The 21,207-nt window shown below is 45.5% G+C and overlaps 1 protein-coding gene across 8 annotated transcripts in view; it reads right to left on the bottom strand.

The window, feature by feature from the left end:
* Positions 1–21,207, bottom strand: part of dysf (dysferlin) — a 312,999-nt gene that overhangs the window by 55,915 nt on the left and 235,877 nt on the right. For all 8 annotated transcript variants that reach the window (XM_062983273.1, XM_062983274.1, XM_062983275.1 and 5 more), the window contains 6 exons: positions 17,789–17,887; positions 15,447–15,575; positions 12,216–12,371; positions 10,675–10,766; positions 9,810–9,980; positions 8,347–8,489 (listed from right to left, as the gene is read on the bottom strand). In XM_062983273.1, the coding sequence (XP_062839343.1) occupies positions 8,347–8,489; positions 9,810–9,980; positions 10,675–10,766; positions 12,216–12,371; positions 15,447–15,575; positions 17,789–17,887 (790 nt within the window). The remainder of the gene's footprint in view (positions 1–8,346; positions 8,490–9,809; positions 9,981–10,674; positions 10,767–12,215; positions 12,372–15,446; positions 15,576–17,788; positions 17,888–21,207) is intronic.

The raw sequence follows: 21,207 nt of genomic DNA, 5'->3' as shown, positions 1-21,207 counted from the left end.
GCATTGTTATTGTTGTTGTTATAATTATTTTTATTTATACCCCACTTTTTCTCTCCACAAGCAGTCTGCATTGCTGATGCTTTTGGTGTTGCAACTCATTCATGAGGATCGTGCTTGGTTTCCCCATTGCACAAAGTATTTGCAAGCTGGGACTAACAAATGCATTGTAATTGTGGTTGTTATAATTATTTTTATTTATACCCCACTTTTTCTCTCCACAAGCAGACTGCATTGCTGATGCTTTTGATGTTGCAACTCATTCATGAGAATCGTGCATGGTTCCCCACTGCACAATGGGACATGAAGTATTTGCAAGCTGGGACTAACGAATGGATGCAAAACATGCATTGTTATTGTTATGATTATGTTTATTTATACCCCGCTTTTTCTCTCCATAAGCAGACTGCACTGCTGATGCTTTTGATGTTGCAACTCATTCATGAGAATCGTGCATGGTTCCCCACTGCACAATGGGACATGAAGTATTTGCAAGCTGGGACTAACGAATGGATGCAAAACATGCATTGTTATTGTTATTGTTATGATTATGTTTATTTATACCCCGCTTTTTCTCTCCATAAGCAGACTGCACTGCTGATGCTTTTGGTGTTGCAACTGATTCATGAGGATCCTGCATGGTTCCCCACTGCACAATGGGACATGAAGTATTTGCAAACTGGGACTAATGAATGGATGCAAAACATGCATTGTTATTGTTGTTGTTATGATTATGTTTATTTATACCCCACTTTTTCTCTCCACAAGCAGACTGCACTGCTGATGCTTTTGGTGTCGCAACTGATTCATGAGGATCGTGCATGGTTCCCCAGTGCACAAGGAGACATGAAGTATTTGCACATGGGCAGATCCATTCTTGGTTGCATTGTGCCCATGCATGCAGGATAGCACAACCATGGGAATCACAGGAGAGTAAACTGAAGCAATGTCAGCTTGCAGTGGACGCGCAAAGCTTGCCATCCAGCTGGTGCAATCATCACAGGAATCGGGCTCGCCTCCTGCGCTGATGTGGGGCTGACAAAACCAAGGCGCACCAAGGAGCCTTGTAAAAAAGCATCTCGGTTCTCAGTTTGCAAGAAATCACTTGATGCCCGGCCAGGTTCGGCCGCAGCTGGTTTCCAGACCCCTTTGCATCCTTCCCCACAGAAGCCCCGGGCCCTGCTTTGTTCTGGGCCTCGGAGAGCTTCTGCAAAGGAGACAAAACAGGGAGCCACCACGTCAAGCCTCACCTCTCTCAACCTTTAGAAGCTGGTACTGAATACTGGGAGTTGTGGTTTGCTGGGGCTCCACAGAATTGTGGAGATGGAAGAGAGCGCCAGGGCCATCCCATCCGACCCACCCTTTGGAAGAGGAAGGTCTCTCTGAGCTTGTCAAACTACAACTCCCCAGTATGCCATGGCACAATGCCGTAGCAGTGAAACAATAATAATAATAATAATAATAATAATAATAATAATAATAATAATAATAATAAAACTTTATGTATACCCCGCCACCATCTCCCCGTGGGGACCCCGGGCGGCTCACAACGTTATAAAAGTAACAGCGCAAATACATTAAACAATATACACAGTTTAAAACACAAGAAGATGATAAAACAGAAGTTAAAACAAAGGTTTATACAACAGTAATAATATCAAACAACCACCAATGCAAATCCGTCAACTTCAAGGTGGGGGGGGGGGGACTAGCAGCAATATAGGATAAAATCATTAGATTAAAATACCCCGATGAAAGGAACCTAATAACATTCAGAATAGAATTATAATGAAATTATAATGAAAGCGCTGCAAAGCTGGATTCATTCCACAGTAGAGATGCACCCTTAGGCCCCTTCTACACCGCCATATAAAATCTAGATTACCTGCTTTGAACTGGACTATATGGCAGTATAGACTCATATAACTTGGTTTAAAGCAGATAAAGTGGATTATAGGACAGTGCAGAAGGGGCCTTGGTCTCTCTCAACTGGAGTAGAGGCATTACATCCTAAGGATCTGTCAGTGAACACATCAGGCTGGGTCTTAGGTCCCATCTACACTGCCATATAATGCAGTTTCAGAATGCAATTTATGGCAGTGTAAACTCACACAATGCAGTTTAACGCAAGCCTCATCTGTGCCATATAATGCAGTTTCAGAATACAGTTTAACTGTATTGAACTCCATGCATTACAGGGCAGTGTAGATTCACATAATCCAGGTTGATACAGTTAAACTGCATTATGAAACTGCCTTAGATGGCAGGGTAGGTGGAGCCTAAGAAAGGGATGCAAACCATGCCTGGGGCCGGGCTGTGGCGCAGCTGGCTAGTAACCAGCTGCTATAAATCACTACTGACCGAGAGGTCATGAGTTCGAAGCCCGGGTCGGGTTAAGCCTCCGACCATTAATATCCCCGGCTTGCTGTTGACCTATGCAGCCCCGAAAGACAGTTGCACCTGTCAATTTGGGAAATTTAGGGACGCTTTATCCGGGAGGCTAATTTACAACACCATAAAACTGCCAGCAAAACACAAGGAAAGGAATGAGGAAGTACAGCCACTACTGGACGGTGAAGCAACAGCTCCCCCTGTGGCCGGAATCGTGAAGTTGGAAAAATGTTAAAAATGCCTCTTGAGTCTGTCTAATGTATGTTGTTTGTCTGTTGGCATTGAATGTTTGCTATATATGTGTTCATTGTAATCCGCCCTGAGTCCCCTTCGGGGTGAGAAAGAAGGGTGGATTATAAATATTTTATTTATTTATTATTTATTACAATATTTATATCCCGCCCTTCTCACCCAACAGGGGACTCAGGGCGGCTTACAATAAAACAGACATATAAAAACAGTACACTATAAATCAGTTAAAAAATTAACTTACATATAACATTCATAAAATGCATTTATAAAATATAGATAGGCGTGTACAAGTTTAAAAGACTGGGTCTGTCAATTGAGTTCCAGTATACATAATAGTAATTAATGCTGCTGATTCTTATTCGAAAGCCTGGCCCCACAACCAAGTTTTAACCTTCCTACGGAAGGATAGGAGGGAGGGAGCCTGCCTGACTTCAATGGGGAGGGCCTTCCATAGGCGGGGAGCCACCACTGAAAAGGCCCTGTCTCTCGTCCCTGCCAGACGCACCTGTGAGGCTGACGGGACCGCGAGCAGGGCCTCATCTGACGATCTTAAGCTTCTAGGTGGGTCATGGCAAGAGACACGTTCGGACAGAGAAGCTGGGCCGGAACCGTTTAGAGCTTTATAGGCTAAAGCCAGCACCCTGAATTGTGCTCGGTAGCTAATCGGCAGCCAGTGGAGCTGACGTAACAGAGGAGTAGTACGCTCCCTGAACGCCGCTCCAGTTATTAACCTGGCAGCTTCCCGTTGGACTAATTGAAGCTTCCGAACAGTCTTCAAAGGCAGCCCCACGTAGAGTGCGTTGCAGTAGTCTAAACGGGATGTAACAAGGGCGTGGAGTCGTGGACCACCGTGGCCAAGTCTGGCTTCCCAAGGTACGGTCGCAGCTGGCGCACAAGTTTTAATTGTGCGAAGGCTCCCCTAGCCACCGCTGAGACCTGGGGCTCCAGGCTCAACGATGAGTCCAGGATCACCCCCAGACTGCGCACCTGCGCCTTTAGGGGGAGTGTGACCCCATCCAGCACAGGCTGTAACCCTATACCCTGTTCGGCCTTCCGACTGACCAGGAGGACCTCTGTCTTGTCTGGATTCAATTTCAATTTGTTGGCCCTCATCCAGTCCGACACAGTGGCCAAGCACCGGTTCAGGACCTGAACAGCCTCCTTAGTGACAGGTGGGAAGGAGTGACAGAGCTGGACATCATCTGCGTACAGATGACACCGGACCCCGAAACTCCTGATGATCTCTCCCAGCGGCTTCATGTAGATGTTAAACAACATGGGAGACAATACAGAACCCTGCGGGACCCCACAAGTCAACGGTTGTGGGGCCGAGCAGGCGTCCCCCAATGACACCATCTGGGACCGACCTTCCAGGAAGGACCGGAGCCACTGCAGGACAGTACCTTCAAGTCCCATTCCTGCGAGGCGTCCCAGAAGGATACCGTGATCTACGGTATCGAAGGCCGCTGAGAGGTCCAGCAGAACCAGCAGGGACACACTCCCCCTGTCCAGTTCCCGGCGAAGATCATCGACTAAGGCGACCAAGGCTGTCTCGGTACCATGCCCCGGCCTGAAGCCAGACTGTGCCAGATCCAGAAAATCAGTGTCCACCAAGAATCCCTGGAGCTGCGAGGCAACCACATGTTCCAAGACCTTGCCCAAATAGGGGAGATTGGAAATAGGCCGAAAGTTTCCGAATTGAGTGGGATCCAATGATGGCTTTTTCAACAGCGGCTTGATCACAGCCATTTTTAGGCTCGCTGGAAACTTGCCCTCCCGAAGGGAGGCATTCACCACCACCTTCACCCACTCGGCCAAACCCCCTCTGGCTTCTCTCACCAGCCAGGATGGGCAGGGGTCTAGGATGCATGTGGTCGGTCTCGCCTCTCCAAGGATCTTGTCTACATCCTCGAGCTCAACCAATTGAAATGAATCCAACAAAACTGGACAAGCAGGTGCACTCGTTACATCCTCAGAGACTGCCGTTAATATGGTGTCAAAGTCGGAACGGATCAGAGCGACTTTGTCCGCAAAGAACCGAGCAAATGCTTCACAGCGGGCTGCCGAGTTATCAGGGCTCCCACCTTGATTGGTGGGAGTTAACAACCCTCTGATAACACGGAACAGCGCAGCCGGACGGTTCTGTGCGGACGCAATGTTGGCCGCAAGGTGGACTCTCCTTGCAGCTTTGATTGCCGCGGCATATGCCCTAAGATAGGAGCCGAGCCGTGTTCGGTCTGACTCGTTATACTCTGATCGCCACACGCACTCTAGTTCCCTCTTCTTTCACTTCATCGCTGCCAGCTCCTCAGTAAACCAAGGAGCTGGTTTAGCTCGGTTACTCGAGAGGGGACGCTCCGGAGCGATCGTGTCTATTGCCCTAGTCATCTCTCCATTCCAGAGAGAGACCAGAGCATCAACAGGATCACCTGCCGAGGAGGCGGGAAATTCCCCAAGAGCCGTCAGGAATCCTTCTGGATCCATAAGTCTCCTGGGGCGGACCATTTTAGGTCCACCACCCCTGCAGAGGTTGGGGGGCGCAGTAAGTCTAAACCTGATCAGGTGATGGTCGGTCCATGGCAAAGGAGCAATGGTGAGCTCCTCCACACCGCCACCTTCCTCCCATCCCTGACAGAAGACCAGGTCTAGTGTGTGCCCCGCACTGTGGGTGGGGCCTGTTACTAATTGGGACAGCCCCATAGTTGCCATGGCGGCCATGAAGTCCTGAGCCGTACCTGAAAGGTTAGCCTCGGCATGGACATTGAAGTCCCCCAGCACTATGAGCCGCCGGGACTCCAACGCCAGGCCCGAGACCACCTCAGCTAGCTCAGGCAGGGAGACTGTAGTGCAGCGGGGTGGTCGGTACACTAACAGAATCCCTAATCTGTCCCAGTCTCCCACCCTCAGGTGGACACATTCAAACATGGTCGACTGTGGGACGGGGCACCTGGTCAGGGGGATGGAATCCTTATAGACCACCGCGACCCCACCTCCCCTTCCTCCAGCTCTCGGCTGGTGCTGTACGGAATAACCCGGCGGGCAGAGCTGGGTGAGATTAACTCCTCCCATCTCGTCCAGCCAGGTCTCCGTAATACATGCCAGGTCTACATGCTCATCCAAGATGAGGTCTTGGATGAAAGATGTTTTTCCGTTCACTGACCTGGCATTAAACAGCACCACCTTTAACCTGGAGGGACCGCCATCCTGGCTACCCAGGTTAGCTACGTCAGGAGACCGTTTTGGAACTATTAACGTCCTACCAAAAACCCTAGGCCGAATTGAATGATTTGGTCTCCCTTTCCCGTATCTCCCCCTCCCAGACACCACCTCTATAGAGGCTCCCCACCCATCGGAACACCCTCCTCCCCTATCCAGCTGTCCTCTCTCTTTCTCTTCCCCTGGTCCAAATGATGTTATTTGGTTTACTAGTTTCCTGTTATAGATTGGCATCCTTACACACCCGTTCCCTTCCCCCACCCTACAGTCCCCATAACCCTCCAGCCTCCCCCACTCTCCTCCAACAATACAAAGTGCAAATGCAGTTGCAAAGCGCAGAGGGTGCAAGAGCAGCATAGGTATAGGGGTCTAAGTTAACTAAGGTGCAAGCAGGCGGTGGTGAACTAATTCAATATGGTGCACTATGGTTTTATAATGTGCCAGGCGGGACCAAATACTGTAAATAAATTGTTGAATGGTGCATAAACCTTTCCCGATGCTTTCGGTGTGCAACTGATTCCCTGGGGTTGCATGGTTCCTGCGCATGGATCCCCAATTGCACAAAAGGTCATGGAATATATTTGTACATGGGTAGAGAAATCATTGGCTAGGCAGCATTTATGTGTGGACTGGGAATTGTAGCTTTACCAGGTCTTCAGCTTTCACTGCACTGAGCCATGGCAGTCCAAGCCATGGCAAACTGCAACCATTGAGTCCTGAAGTGACATCAAACTATATTAATTCTGTAGTGCAGATGCACCCACTGAGATGACATCAAGAACTCCCAGGATCCCATCACATTGAGCCAGGGCCACTGAGGCCATGTTTAGTCCTTTACTAACACAAAGATATGGGGTGGATCCATGGCAAAAACAGTGAGCAAAAAACAGAGTTTGGGAAAATCCCCAGGATGTGGCATTGACCCTGGCAGTGATTAATTATAGCAATAAACAATACCTATGAGGTTTGCCAAGCATGCGTTCCTCTAAGAAGGGATGCAAAGCCCTCGGTCGGTGTGAGAAGGTCTCTCTCTGGTGGCCAAAGGCTTCAAATACACACGGCTGCAAGTGCCATGCGCAGCCAAGGAGAGGAGGCTGGCAAATGTTCCCATCCTCATTCAGACATGGTGCTTTGACACACCGGAATGCCCTGCTGCAGGGAAATATGGTTTCTCTTTCTCTGTCTTAGTGCATGATGTCCTGGTTTGCAAAGGCACTGTGCTGTGTGGGTTAACTGGAAAATAAAGTGCATGAAGCCAAATTGGTTGAACCTGGGGATTGATTTGATACTGTTTCTGTTCTGCTGCTGCACAAGCAGTTTCAACAAGTTTTTCGGTGCTGACTGAGTACTGCTGGTGAAGAGAGCTGTGGGCCGGGCTGTGGCACAGCTGGTTAGCAGCCAGCTGCAACAAATCACTCTGACCAAGAGGTCATGAGTTCGAGGCCAGCCCATGCCTGCGTCTGTCTCTGCCTCTGTTCTATGTTATGGCATTGATTGTTTGCCTTATATGTGCAATGTGATCCGCCCTGAGTCCCCTTCAGGGTGAGAAAGGCGGACTATAAATACTGTAAATAAATAAGTACATACTCAGAGAGGCCTTGCTATTATTGAGGCCTGTTTGCTGCTGAGAAAAGACAGAGAAGAACAAGGACTGTATTCTTCTCTGAAGCAGATTTGTGGACTGAGAAAAGACTATTTACGACTGTGGACTTCTGTAAGTGATCAAAGGGCCCATTGTAAATACAGTAGAGTCTCACTTATCCAACACTCGCTTATCCAATGTTCTGGATTATCCAATGCATTTTTGTAGTCAATTTTTTCAATTTATCATGATATTTTGGTGCTAAATTAGTAAATACAGTAATTACAACATAACCTTACTGCGTATTGAACTACTTTTTCTGTCAAATTTGTTGTATAACATGATGTTTTGGTGCTTAATTTGTAAAATCATAACCTAATTTGATGTTTAATAGGCTTTTCCTTAATCCCTCCTTATTATCCAAGATATTCGCTTATCCAACGTTCTGCCAGCCCGTTTATGTTGGATAAGTGAGACTCTACTGTACTACTTTTTTTTTGATCTCTTGGAATTAGTAAAGTTCCTGTATTTTTGTTCTGCAAAGCTGAGTGGCATGTTATTGATCTGCGGGTGACTCTGGAGAGCAAGCACACATAAAAGATTTCATTTATCATCATCAATCTGTAATACATGAGGATGAACGAGGTGAAGCATGGCCCATCAGAAGAAGACCTACAAGCCACTCTCAACTCCTTTGCAGAAGCCTACGAAAAGCTTGGCTTCTCAAAGGACATGGAGAAAACCAAGGTGCTCTTCCAGCAAAAGGCACCAGCCATAGATTCAGGCAAAACGTTGGGAGAGAATGCTGCTGGAACATAGCCGAACTGCCCGAAAAACTCACAGCCACCCATTTCTGAGAGGGCTTCAGATGACGTAAAACACAATGAAGCAGTAAAGGATCTTTGTACCCAAATCCGAGAGGGTGTAGATTTGCTCTCCGAAGCTGATCCAATTCTGCTTGTAAACGGGAGATTTGCAGTTGCGTTGGAAGGCCAAGGCCTGGAGCAGCTGGGTGGGCCGCCGCTGGTCTCTCCACTGGTTCGGACCAGAGCTGCGGACAGAAAAACAAAAGAAACCTTAGGCGTATTGTGCTAATAGGTTTCCAAGTGCATTTCGCATCCACACGCAGCTTGGCAGGGTCTGTGCAGAAGGAGCACCTGCCCAATGGCTGCCATGGGCTGCCATGCACTTGCTCTTGGAAATAGCAACCTCCCAAGCCTCTCACTATTTATTTTTAATGTATATATTTGCTAACCTGCATTCTATGCTAGCCAAATATATTTTTGTCCTTGGCAGTTCAAAGACATGGTTCTTCATCCTAACAGCTGAGTTACCTGTGTGCCATTACATGAATGCTTGTGAATATCACTTGTTCAAAGAGTTGACTTCTAACAAGGGTCCCGAAGAAGTGAGGAAGCAAGAAGTCAGCTTTGCTCCATTGCTTTAGATAAGCCTTATCTTAGATTGCATTAAAAAGTTGAGTGTGTGCTTGACTCCTGTCTCGGATTGCATTAGGAAACTGAGTGTGTGCTTGACTCCTGTAATTAAGGCTAGCTGTTCTGCTGTTGTTTTGAAGGCGAGACAAGGCTAAGTACAGCCAGTAGGCTTTTAGGAATTGTGGGAGTTGAAATCCAAAACACCTGGAGGGCCCAAGTTTGCCCATGCCTGGTATATACTCTATACTGCTACTATCTAATTGCCTTTTAATTGCTTTTAAACTTTTGTACTGCACTTTTTGAACTTGCCTAGGGTGGATAATAAGCCACCTCGAGTCTCCAAATAAAGATAACAACAACAGTAACAACAATGGCAGTGTAGACTCATATAATCCACTTCAATACAATCAATCTGCATTCTGAAACAGCATAATATGGCGGTGCAGATCCATCCTAAGAAAACTCCAGTTTCAAAGGGCTTTGGCGTTAATCCTCAACATAAATTTTCAGTTTACAAATTTCCAACCTTGCGATTACTTAAAACTTCAGCTGAGCCTTTATGAGATATACTGTGGTTTAGGCAACCAAGGAAAAATAAGCAAACTCATCATATAAAGAGAGATCCAATTTGGAGAAGGTGGCAACAAATTAGGATTGAGAGGACATTTCAGGATTCCTATTTGGAGATCAATGCCCTCATATCCCTCCATAGATGCATCCCTGGAGGACAGCAAGGCACTTTTTCCTCTGTCCCTGAAAGTAAAGAATCAGTACAAGAAGTGACTCAAGTTGCTCCTGACACACAAAAAAAGTACAAGAAAACTGCACTACAAACTAGAGCTGACAGCTGGCACAACAAAGCATTGCATGGACAGTTCCTTGACAAAATTGAAGGAAAAGCTGATAAGGAGAAAGGAAGTTATAGTTTTTCTCACACGCAGTAGGTCTGTGGAAGGCCGCAGCGGGCCCCGAATCTGGAGAGGAAGCGGTTCTCGAGGTCGATGGTGGTCTCGCCGATCTTCTCGTCCTTGGAGAGCAGGTCGTAGTCGTAGAGGGTGACCTTCAGGTCCTTCTCCAAGGGCAAGGTGCAGCTCAGCTCAAACATCCTGCAGAGAGAAAGAGAGAGACAACGAGGAAGGGAGGCATCAGTCTCAACAGCAGCCAATGTTCCAATAGCATTCTCTCCTGACGTTTCACCTGCATCTGTGGCTGGCATCCTCAGAGGTGTGTTGGAAATGAGGCAAGTGGAGTGTATATAATGTACATGCGGAATAATAATTCAGGGTGGGAGGAAGAGCCCAAGTGTGAATGTTGCAATGAGCAAGCTTGAATAGCATTGAGTAGCCTTGCAGCTGAAAAGTTAATCAGTGAGGGTATCTGCATAGAGGTAGCCTGGCCTCTGTTGCCTGGAGGTACCCTCTGTTTGGGAGATGTTCACTGGCACTTGATTGGTTGCTGCCTGGAATTCCCCTGTTAACATGGCTCAAATAGAGGGTGCCTCCAGGCAACAACAGCCAGGCTACTATACATTTCTCCCTGTTGCAAGTTCATGTTGTTTGTTCAACCAGCTCTCTAATCTGTAGAGGTCCTCTTTGGATCCCGATCCTGTCCTCTGTGGCATTAGCTATCCCTCCTCATTTGGTCCCATCTGCACATTCAACTAGCTTGTTTTTTTATTCTATCATCATCATCATCATCATCACCCAAATCATGGATAAAGATGCTGAATAGACCCGAAAGGCTGCTTCTCTCCAGGAGGAAGAAGAGACCCAGCTCCATGCGCCGCACATGAATGCTCACTTTCCAAAGACGGGCTCCAAGGTGCATGGGATGTAGTTGTCCTGGTCGTTGATGGACTTCTTCCCCACCGAAATCTTGACGTAAGGGTCGCACTGCAGAGGAGAAAGGAATTAATCATCACTGCATCATCGTCCTCATCCAGATCATCATCATCATCACAATAGTAATCCTTGCCTGCTTCATGCCCAATCTCTGCCATTGCCCCTATTCATGGAACAATGGCAGAGATTGGGCATGAAGCAAACAGGGATTGTTGTTGTTGTTGTTGTTGTGTTGTGTTATTGTTATGCTTCACTTCTACCGTTGACATCTTCCCTTTGCCCATAAGCTGCCTGGCTTCAGGAGGGGAATCTATTTCATTTATTCAGATATTTACTGTATTATTATCACAAGTTCCCCGCAATGTAAGGACTCAAGGCCATGAGTGACAAGTATGACTGTGATTTATGTATAATAATAATAATAATAATAATAATAATAATAATAATAATAATAGGGTTGTTGTGTGTTTTCCGGGCTGCATGGCCATGTTCCAGAAGCATTCTCTCCTGACGTTTCGCCCACATCTATGGCAGGCATCCTCAGAGGTTGTGAGGTATATTGAGGATGCCTGCCATAGATGTGGACGAAACGTCAGGAGAGAATGCTTCTGGAACATGGCCAAACAGCCCGGAAAACACACAAAAACCCTGTGTTTCTGGCCATGAAAACCTTCGACAACATAATAACCCACCTCTCCTTGTGGCTTAAGTACAGTAGAGTCTCACTTATCCAAGCCTCGCTTATCCAAGCTTCTGGATTATCCAAGCTATTTTTGTAGTCAATGTTTTCAATATATCGTGATATTTTGGTGCTAAATTCGTAAATACAGTAATTACAACATAACATTACTGCGTATTGAACTACTTTTTCTGTCAAATTTGTTGTATAACATGAAGTTTTGGTGCTTAATTTGTAAAATCATAACCTAATTTGATGTTTAATAGGCTTTTCCTTAATCCCTCCTTATTATCCAACATATTCGCTTATCCAAGCTTCTGCCGGCCTGTTTAGCTTGGATAAGTGAGACTCTACTGTATACCTTTACTTGGGCCTGAAACTGCATTATATGGACAGTGCGGACTCATTTAATGCAGTTCAATGCAGTTCATACTGCATGATATGGGTCTACACACTGACAAGGTAATGTAGTTCCAAACTACATTATACAGCAGTGTAGATGGGATATCGGAAAGTGATTCGGGGACGGGAGAAATATAGACTATTTTAATTTGGACCCCTACTTACTGCCAAGTTGTGCAGCGTCTGGTCTACATTGCAGAATCAAAGCAGTTGGATGCCACTTTAAACTGCCTATGGCTCAATGCTATGGAGTCCTGGGAATTGTAGTTTGGTGAGGCACGACCACCCTTCTGCAACTGAAGATCTTGCAAAAGTGCAACTCCCGGGATCCCATAGCATTAGTTCTACACCAGGCAGGGAAGAGTCCCAGACCAGTCTTGCAAAGGCAGAGTTTTGAGTTCCGGATGCGCAGGCGTCACCTTTCCGTTGGGGTCTTTGGGCTGGAGGTCAAAGGCGCGCACGACGTAGACGCGGAGGAGGCACTCCTGGGGTCCTCTGGCCGGGAGCTGGTGGAACTGGCGCGGAGGGAGCGGCACCGAGGGGTCGTCCGGGAGCGCATAGATGCGGAAGGAGCCCTGCGGGGAAGGAACATGGGCGCACTGAGGACGCAGGCAACGGGAATCATAATAATAATAGGGCCGGGCTGTGGCGCAGCTGGCTAGTAACCAGCTGCAATAAATCACTACTGACCAAGAGGTCATGAGTTCGAAGCCCGGGTTGGGTTAAGCCCCCGACCATTAAATAGCCCGGCTTGCTGTTGACCTATGCAGCCCCAAAAGACAGTTGCAGCTGTCAAGTAGGGAAATTTAGGTACGCTTTATGCGGGAGGCTAATTTAAATAATTTACAACATCATAAAAACTGCCAGCAAAACACGAGGAAAGGAATGAGGAAGTACAGCCGCCAGTGGACAGTGAAGCAACAGCTCCCCCTGTGGCCGGAATCGTGAAGCTGGAAAAAAATGTTAAATGCCTCTGAGTCTGTCTAATGTATGTTGTTTGTCTGTTGGCATTGAATGTTTGCCATATATGTGTTCATTGTAATCCGCCCTGAGTTCCCTTCGGGGTGAGAAAGAAGGGCGGAATATAAATACTGTAAATAAAATAAATAAATAAATAAATAATGCTTTATTTGTATTCCGCCCTATCTCCCCGAGGGGACGCAGAGCAGATTCCAGCATACACAAGCACAAAGGCAAGCATTCAATGCCTAGAACAATGAAATGCAGATAGAGGTAAAGGCTTCCTTTTTTCTGCTTAAAGGCCTCCGGAGAAGGAAGGAGACTCCACTGGACTCCCAGGAAGTAACAGATCCCTCTGTCAAACAGGTCTTGTTAGGGGTTGCAAATATAAATAAATAGAAGCATTACCACAGTTTCTGAGTCAAAATATACCCTGCAGTATAATAATGTGTTACTCAGGCTAGTGCAACAAGTAACAGTGATTTTACTTCAATTTAAAAGATCAAACGGGGCAACAACATGTACAGCAGTTTCTCTGAATTCAGAGAACAGAGGGAAAAAACAGTCCCTTTAAACAGTCTTTAAATATGCCTCATTTGCATTATAAATAACTAGCTGTGCCCAGCCACGCGTTGCTGTGGCAAAGTGGTGGTGGTATTGGTTAAAAGTTGTTGTGGAATTTTTATTTGACATTATTTGTACATTTTTAATTAATTTTATTGTAACTTATCTTTTTTATTCATTATATTTTATTACTTTCTTATATTATTTTTAGTTATTTTGTTATTATAGTATTTTATTGTATTAATTTTTTAGTGTTTTTTATTATTTTTTATTGTCTTATTTGTTTTTATTTTTTATTCTTTTATTAACACTGGGCTGAGTGGGTTGCTAGATCAAGTGGGCGGAGCTTAGCCTTCTAACTGGCAGCAATTGGATAAAAACAATTACTCCTCTCCCTCTAAGTAGGACTTTATTTTTCTTTTCTTTTTGTTGTATCAACCTAGAGGCATGAATGATGGGTTGTGTTGTCAAATTTTGAGGTTGGGGGGCCTGTAGTTTTGTTGTTTTGTGGGTCGCCGTGATGCCATCACTCATTTATATATATAGATAAGGCTTCGGAGAGTTGGCAGCCATTTCCTTCCTGACTGTTTCCAGTCAGCGCTCTCTTCACCCTCCGAGATGAAAGTGGCAGTTAAAACCATTTGTCTCAGCACCAAGCTAGAGACAGCAGCCAATCGGAATCCTGGCTCCTGGCTAGCTCAGCCAATCAGCTGTCGGCAGATGCCTTTCCAGTCAACCCATTACATCATGGTGTCTCTTTAGAAATCCCCACAGCTCTTACTCTTAGGGAGTTCTTCCTAATGTTTAAGTGCAATCTCTTTCCTTGAGAATTGAATCCATGGCTCCCTTGCGTCCCAGTCACTGGAGCAGCAGAAAACAAGCCTTGCCCCTTCCTCCTCCTCAATGGGACCACCTCCCCAATATTTCAACACGGCTCTCCTGTCCCTTTCTCTCAGCCTTCTTTTCTCCAGGCTAAACATCCCCCGCTCCTTAAGCCGTTCCTCATAGGTCTGTGATGTCCCATGGACCCTTGGGCCGTGAACCTGACTCCATTGTGGACAACAGCGATGAGGAAACAGGTTTAGTGCCAATTCAGCAAGACTCTGCCCCGTTCCAGATGTACCCTATTGACAATTCCAGTTCAGTGCTCATTAAAAAGGACCTTGGAACGGAGTCTTCTCTTCCCAGCTCTCCTCCCTTTGATAGGAGAATGTTTGTGCAAACGAACAGACAGGAGAAAGCTGGACAAAGACGAAGCGCGCGATTAGCAGCAAGGGAATCTGCTGATTAACCTATTTTCCCCTGAGAACTCTCGGGGAGGATCGCATCTGGTGAAGATGTTGTTTTAGCTCTTTTCCCAAGGGAAAAGAGCATTTGGACACCTGCTCTGTGAAGAGATTTGAAGTTCCTTAAAAGTTCTGTGCGCTGGCTAGCCAGCGCGGAGTCAACGTGTCAGTTTGGAGGATTAACTTCGCTTCCAGCCAAGTGTGGACTGCGTTTAAGTCCACTGCCTTCCAGCCTTGTCATGCCTTGCCAAGCCGTGTTCCTTGACTTGTCTTGCCGTGAATCCAGTCTTGTCTTGTCGTGCCGTGTATCCAGCCTTGTCTTCAATTTCTTGCCTTTGGACTTGCTTTGAACTCTAGTGAAAGACTTGGAAGTTTGAGTGCATTTCGGTTTTTGGATTACAAACTTTAAACTCTAATATTATATATTGGACAAAATACTACTGGACTATATTTGACCTTTCCTGAAAGGTCTATTGATGGACTATACTTTCTACTTGTTTTGGTTTTAATTTCTTAATTTCTTAATAAAGATATTAGACTGTTTATTGGCCTCGGTGTATTGGTTTCCAGTGCTCTCGCAGCAGGGGTGTCACAAGGTCTCGGTGTCCAAACCGTTGACCCTTCTTTGGACCCAGCTTGTCCACCCCCAGAGCCCTGCCCCAACAGAGAGGGTGAATCTGGTCTGCAGAGTATAAACATGGTGCGATGCCACTTGGACCGCTTGGGCTCAATGCTATGGGATCCTGGGAGTCGTAGGCCTCCATAGCATTGTGCCTTGGCCATTCAAGCGGTGTCACGCTGCATTTATAGTCTGCAGAACCTGACCTGTCAGTGGCCAACCTTGAACTCCCCAACGACGGTGGGGTCTTCGCTGTCGCCCTGCGTCTTGCCCCGGAAGAGCTTGAAGGTGTGGCAGAAGTCGGAGAGGCCCTCAAAGCCTTCCACGTTCTCCAGCTCCGTCTCATAGACCTGTGTTCGAGGAAAGGGGAGAAATATAAATACGGAGAGTCTTGCCTTTCTCTTACCCATACTCTAGATCGGGCAAGTTGGGAGATTCCTTTGTTGCTGGACAGGTTCGGGAAGTGACTTATAAATTTCCAAACAATTCTCAGGGACAGAGAGATATTCACGACCAGATTCAGACGGGAAAGAGAGGGAAAAATGAGGATTTCATCTCTCTTTTATAACCACCTGCTAACTTGTCATCAGTAAGGGACAAATGACTGAGACAACCTCTTGTCATAAACCTGACATGATCATGACTCTGCCAATGCTGCATGCCCTTTAGGTATTTCATTGTGATTTTCTCAGTCATTCCACAGGTGTATTTATTTATTTATTTATTTATTATATATTTACAGCATTTATATTCCGCCCTTCTTTCTCACCCCGAAGGGGACTCAGGGCAGATCACATTACACATATAGGCAAACATTCAATGCCTTAACATAGAACAAAGACAAAACAAACATAGGCTCTGAGCCGGCCTCGAACTCATGACCTCCTGGTCAGAGTGATTAATTGCAGCTGGTTGCAGCTGGCTTGCTCTCCCACCTGCGCCACAGCTTGGACATGTGTATGATCACATGTCCAATAACACTGTATTTTCACATAGATTCAATGCTACCCTTTCTATCTAATATTCTTCACTGGAGGTGCATCTGCACTCTATAACGAATGTGGTTTGACTGCACTTGGATAGATAAGGTGAAATGCCCAATGCCTTGGAATCTCCCAGGATTCCATAGTATTGGACCATAGCATTTCAAGTATTGTCAAACTGCACTCATCCTGCAGTGTAGATGTACCTACAGAAGTCTTGTAGTTAGTTGCCAATCACATTGGTTGCCGGGTCAGGATTCGTCCAGGGCTTGCTATTTGGAAGCCAACACCTGAGACCTTGTGGATCCCATTTGGGGAGAAAGGCAGCATATAATTAAATTAAATTAAATTAAATTAAACAAATGTTAGAGGAGAGGAGACCCCAGTGAAGCCACTAAACACAATACTGAAAGAGTTCACCACAGTTGAAATAATAAACAACAAGGACATGTGTGTGTGTGTGTGTGTGTGTGTGTGTGTGTGTGTATATATATACACAGTAGAGTCTCACTTATCCAACATAAACGGGCCGGCAGAATGTTGGATAAGCAAATATGTTGGATAATAAGGAGAGATTAAGGAAAAGCCTATTAAACATCAAATTAGGTTATGATTTTACAAATTAAGCACCAAAACATTATGTTATACAACAAATTTGACAGAAAAAGTAGTTCAGTACACAGTAATGCTATGTAGTAATTACTGTATTTACGAATTTAGCACCAAAATATCACGATGTATTGAAAACATTGACTACAAAAATGCATTGGATAATCCAGAACGTTGGATAAGCGAGTGTTGGATAAGTGAGACTCTACTGTATATATAAAGCTGTGCCCGGCCACGTGTTGCTGTGGCGTCATCCTAAGTGAATTTTTGTTTGTGAAGGCAAGTATCAATGTTGTAATTAGTCACCTTGATTAGCACTGAATGGCCTTGCAGCTTCAAAGCGTGGTTCTTTCCTCCCTGGGGGAATCCTTTGTTGGGAGGTGTTAGCTGGCTCTGGTTGTTTCATGTCTGGAATACTCTTATTTTCAGAGTGTTGATCTTTATTTACTGTCCAGATTGAAGTTTTTTTTACTGTCCAGATTGAAGTTTTTTTAATGCTGGCTGCCAGGTTTTGTTCATTTTGCTGGAACCCAATCTATGCCTCGCTGTCAGTGCACAGTGGCCATTAAAGCCTCACCCACGTGGCTAACGTCACCTCTGCGCATGCGTGGTTAGTAATTTTTGGTTTTAGGGGGTTTTCTGTAATTTGGACTTAATTCTATAGGGTTTTTGATGAAAAGACATAGATTGGATGACTATGCCTTTTGTGGCCAAATTTGGTGTGATTTGGTCCAGTGGTTTTGTTGTTTACCCCATGGGAATTACACACATTACATTTATATAGAGAGGGGGGGGCTCTTTCAAGGCAGTGCTCTCACCCTGAGATTCTTCCCTTGTTCCTGACAAGGATTGGAGAAGAGGACCCCTGGGATCTGGGAACCAACCCTTTTCGGATGCATCTGCACTTCAGAACTAATTCAGTTTGACCTTGCTTGAACTGCCTTGGCCCAATGCAATGGGATTCTTCTTACCTTCAGGGTGTCGAAGCCCTTCTCCAGGTAGGAGCCACATTTCTCCCGCTGCCCCGTGGAAGCATAGAACTTGCTCCACCAGTCAATGCATTCTTCCTCCTATAAGAAAGTCACGTTTAGAAAGGTAGGCAAGCATCACCCATACTTTCGAAAGCAACTAGAGAAACACTTGTGGGATTTGACTGAACAAAGGATGCCCTCAGGCAAGGGACAAAACCTTTCCAATGCTAATTAGGGTGATCAACTGAAACATTAATGCTGGATCCCAGGAACAAAGAACTCTTGCCACACCTTGGACTATACACAGATATATATTCTTTCCTTTCCTTACTTAGTTTATCCATACCTCACAACCTCTGAGGATGCCTGCCATAGATGTGGGCGAAACGTCAGGAGAGAATACTTCTGGAACATGGCCACACAGCCCGAAAGACATACAACAACCCTGTGATCCCGGCCATGAAAGCCTTCGACAACACCTCCCACACACACTTTGGGGTTCAACTCTGGCAGATTTGGTTACTCTCAGATCAGATTGATTCATTCTTTCTAGACTTTGCTAGGCATTTCTAACTTGTTTGACTCTTTAGTGGTGGAAACTGAGCATAGATTCATGCTGGAGATCTGCAAAGATTCCTAGAGAGATTGAGCATAGATTTGCACAGGAAGACCTAGAGATTCGTAGAGGGGACTTTTCTCAGCTCTGGCAGATTAGATTATTCTCAGATCAGATTGATTCGTTCTTTCTAGACTTTGTTAGTCATCTCGAACTTGTTTGACTCTTTAGTGGTGGAAACTGAGCATAGATTCATGCTGGAGATCTGCAAAGATTCCTAGAGAGATTGAGCATAGATTTGCACAGGAAGACCTAGAGATTCGTAGAGGGGACTTTTCTCAGCTCTGGCGGATTAGATTATTCTCAGATCAGATTGATTCGTTCTTTCTAGACTTTGCTAGGCATCTCGAACTTGTTTGACTCTTTAGTGGTGGAAACTGAGCATAGATTCATGCTGGAGATCTGCAAAGATTCCTAGAGAGATTGAGCATAGATTTGCACAGGAAGACCTAGAGATTCGTAGAGGGAACTTTTCTCAGCTCTGGCGGATTAGATTATTCTCAGATCAGATTGATTTGTTCTTTCTAGACTTTGCTAGGCATCTCGAACTTGTTCGACTCTTTAGTGGTGGAAACTGAGCATAGATTCATGCTGGAGATCTGCAAAGATTCCTAGAGAGATTGAGCATAGATTTGCACAGGAAGACCTAGAGATTCGTAGAGGGAACTTTTCTCAGCTCTGGCGGATTAGATTATTCTCAGATCAGATTGATTCGTTCTTTCTAGACTTTGCTAGGCATTTCTAACTTGTTTGACTCTTTAGTGGTGGAAACTGAGCATAGATTCATGCTGGAGATCTGCAAAGATTCCTAGAGAGATTGAGCATAGATTTGCACAGGAAGACCTAGAGATTCGTAGAGGGGACTTTTCTCAGCTCTGGCGGATTAGATTATTCTCAGATCAGATTGATTCGTTCTTTCTAGACTTTGCTAGGCATTTCTAACTTGTTTGACTCTTTAGTGGTGGAAACTGAGCATAGATTCATGCTGGAGATCTGCAAAGATTCCTAGAGAGATTGAGCATAGATTTGCACAGGAAGACCTAGAGATTCGTAGAGGGGACTTTTCTCAGCTCTGGCGGATTAGATTATTCTCAGATCAGATTGATTCGTTCTTTCTAGACTTTGCTAGGCATCTCGAACTTGTTCGACTCTTTAGTGGTGGAAACTGAGCATAGATTCATGCTGGAGATCTGCAAAGATTCCTAGAGAGATTGAGCATAGATTTGCACAGGAAGACCTAGAGATTCGTAGAGGGGACTTTTCTCAGCTTTGGCGGATTAGATTATTCTCAGATCAGATTGATTCGTTCTTTCTAGACTTTGCTAGGCATCTCGAACTTGTTCGATTCTGCAGTGAACTTGTGGTGGAAACAGAGCATAGATCCATGCTGGAGATCTAGAGAGACTCCTAGAGGCCCGTGCTGTGGCGCAGGCAGGAGAGTAAGCCAGCTGCAATTAACTGCAATGAATCACTCTGACCAGGAGGTCATGAGTTCGAGGCCCGCTCGGAGCCTATGTTTGTTTGTCTTTGTTCTATGTTGAAAAGGCATTGAATGTTTGCCTATATGTGTAATGTGATCCGCCCTGAGTCCCCTTCGGGGTGAGAAAGAAGGGCGGAATATAAATGCTGTAAATAAATAAATAAATAATAGAGTGATTGAGCATAGATTTGCACAGGAAGACCTAGAGAGAACTCTTCTCAAGGCATCGCGAGGTCCTCCAGTGTAAGCCTGTGGTCAGATTGTGGTGGAAATTGACCATAGATCTGCATTGGAGGATCTGGTGATATTCCAGAGGAAGGACCCTGCAAAACTAAGGAAATCTTATGAATGTACTTTCCTATGCAATGTACATCCATGCTCATCCATGTGCCTTGATGCTCATCGATGCACTGCAAGCACTTACATGCTACATTTACAATAGAGATAAAATGTTGTGTTGCTTTGCTTAACCAAGGCATGCAACAGAATGGAGTACCAGGTGCCCGTTTCTGCACACTGATGCTACTTTATGCGCTCTGATGCTTCTCAATACTTAATTATTCGGGAGTTGGTTGGAACGAAGGCAAAGGGGCAAACTGTAACACAGGAAACATCCCAAGCAAATAAATAATATCTCTTTGTAGATCCACCCCAATAATCTCATAGGTTTATGGCACTGAAGTGCCAGCCGGCAGATGGGTATCTTTTGAGTCAAGAAACAATGAGTTTCTCCAGTCGTCTTCCTTGCTCCAAAAACACTGAGCACATTTCATCTCCGGAACACTTTCCGCAAGGCCTTTTTTGAGTTCCAGAAATCAAGAATGAGCCAAGTTACAAAGAAAACGCCTTATGACACGTGAGGATTGACCCCGAGCATCTTCTGCGGGTCATAAGGCTCTTGCTTTGTAACTTGGCTCATTCTTGTGAGACTTTTACAAAAAAGCCAAATGCCAGGAAAAGTGCCTGGAATTGGGTTGTTGTGCATTTTCTGGGCTGTCTGGCCATGTTCTAGAAGCATTCTCTCCTGATGTTTCACCCACATCTGTGGCAGGCATCCTCAGAAGTTGTGAGATATATTGGGAAATAGACAAGTGGGGTGTATATATCTGTGGAAGGTCCAAGGTGGGAGAAAGAACAGACGTCACAACCTCTGAGGATGCCTGCCACAGATGTGGGCGAAATGTCAGGAGAGAATGCTTCTGGAACATGGCCAGACAGCCCAAAAGACTCACGGCAATCCAGTGATTCCAGCCATGAAAGCCTTCGACAACACAGTGTCTGGAATGTGACTTGGGAAGGAGGCAAATGGGTCTGCGTCCAAAT

Source organism: Anolis carolinensis, chromosome 5, assembly GCF_035594765.1.
Source record: "Anolis carolinensis isolate JA03-04 chromosome 5, rAnoCar3.1.pri, whole genome shotgun sequence".
Lineage (NCBI taxonomy): Eukaryota > Metazoa > Chordata > Lepidosauria > Squamata > Dactyloidae > Anolis > Anolis carolinensis.
Note: the sequence above shows the minus strand (reverse complement) of the source record. Positions and strands in the feature narration are given on the sequence as shown.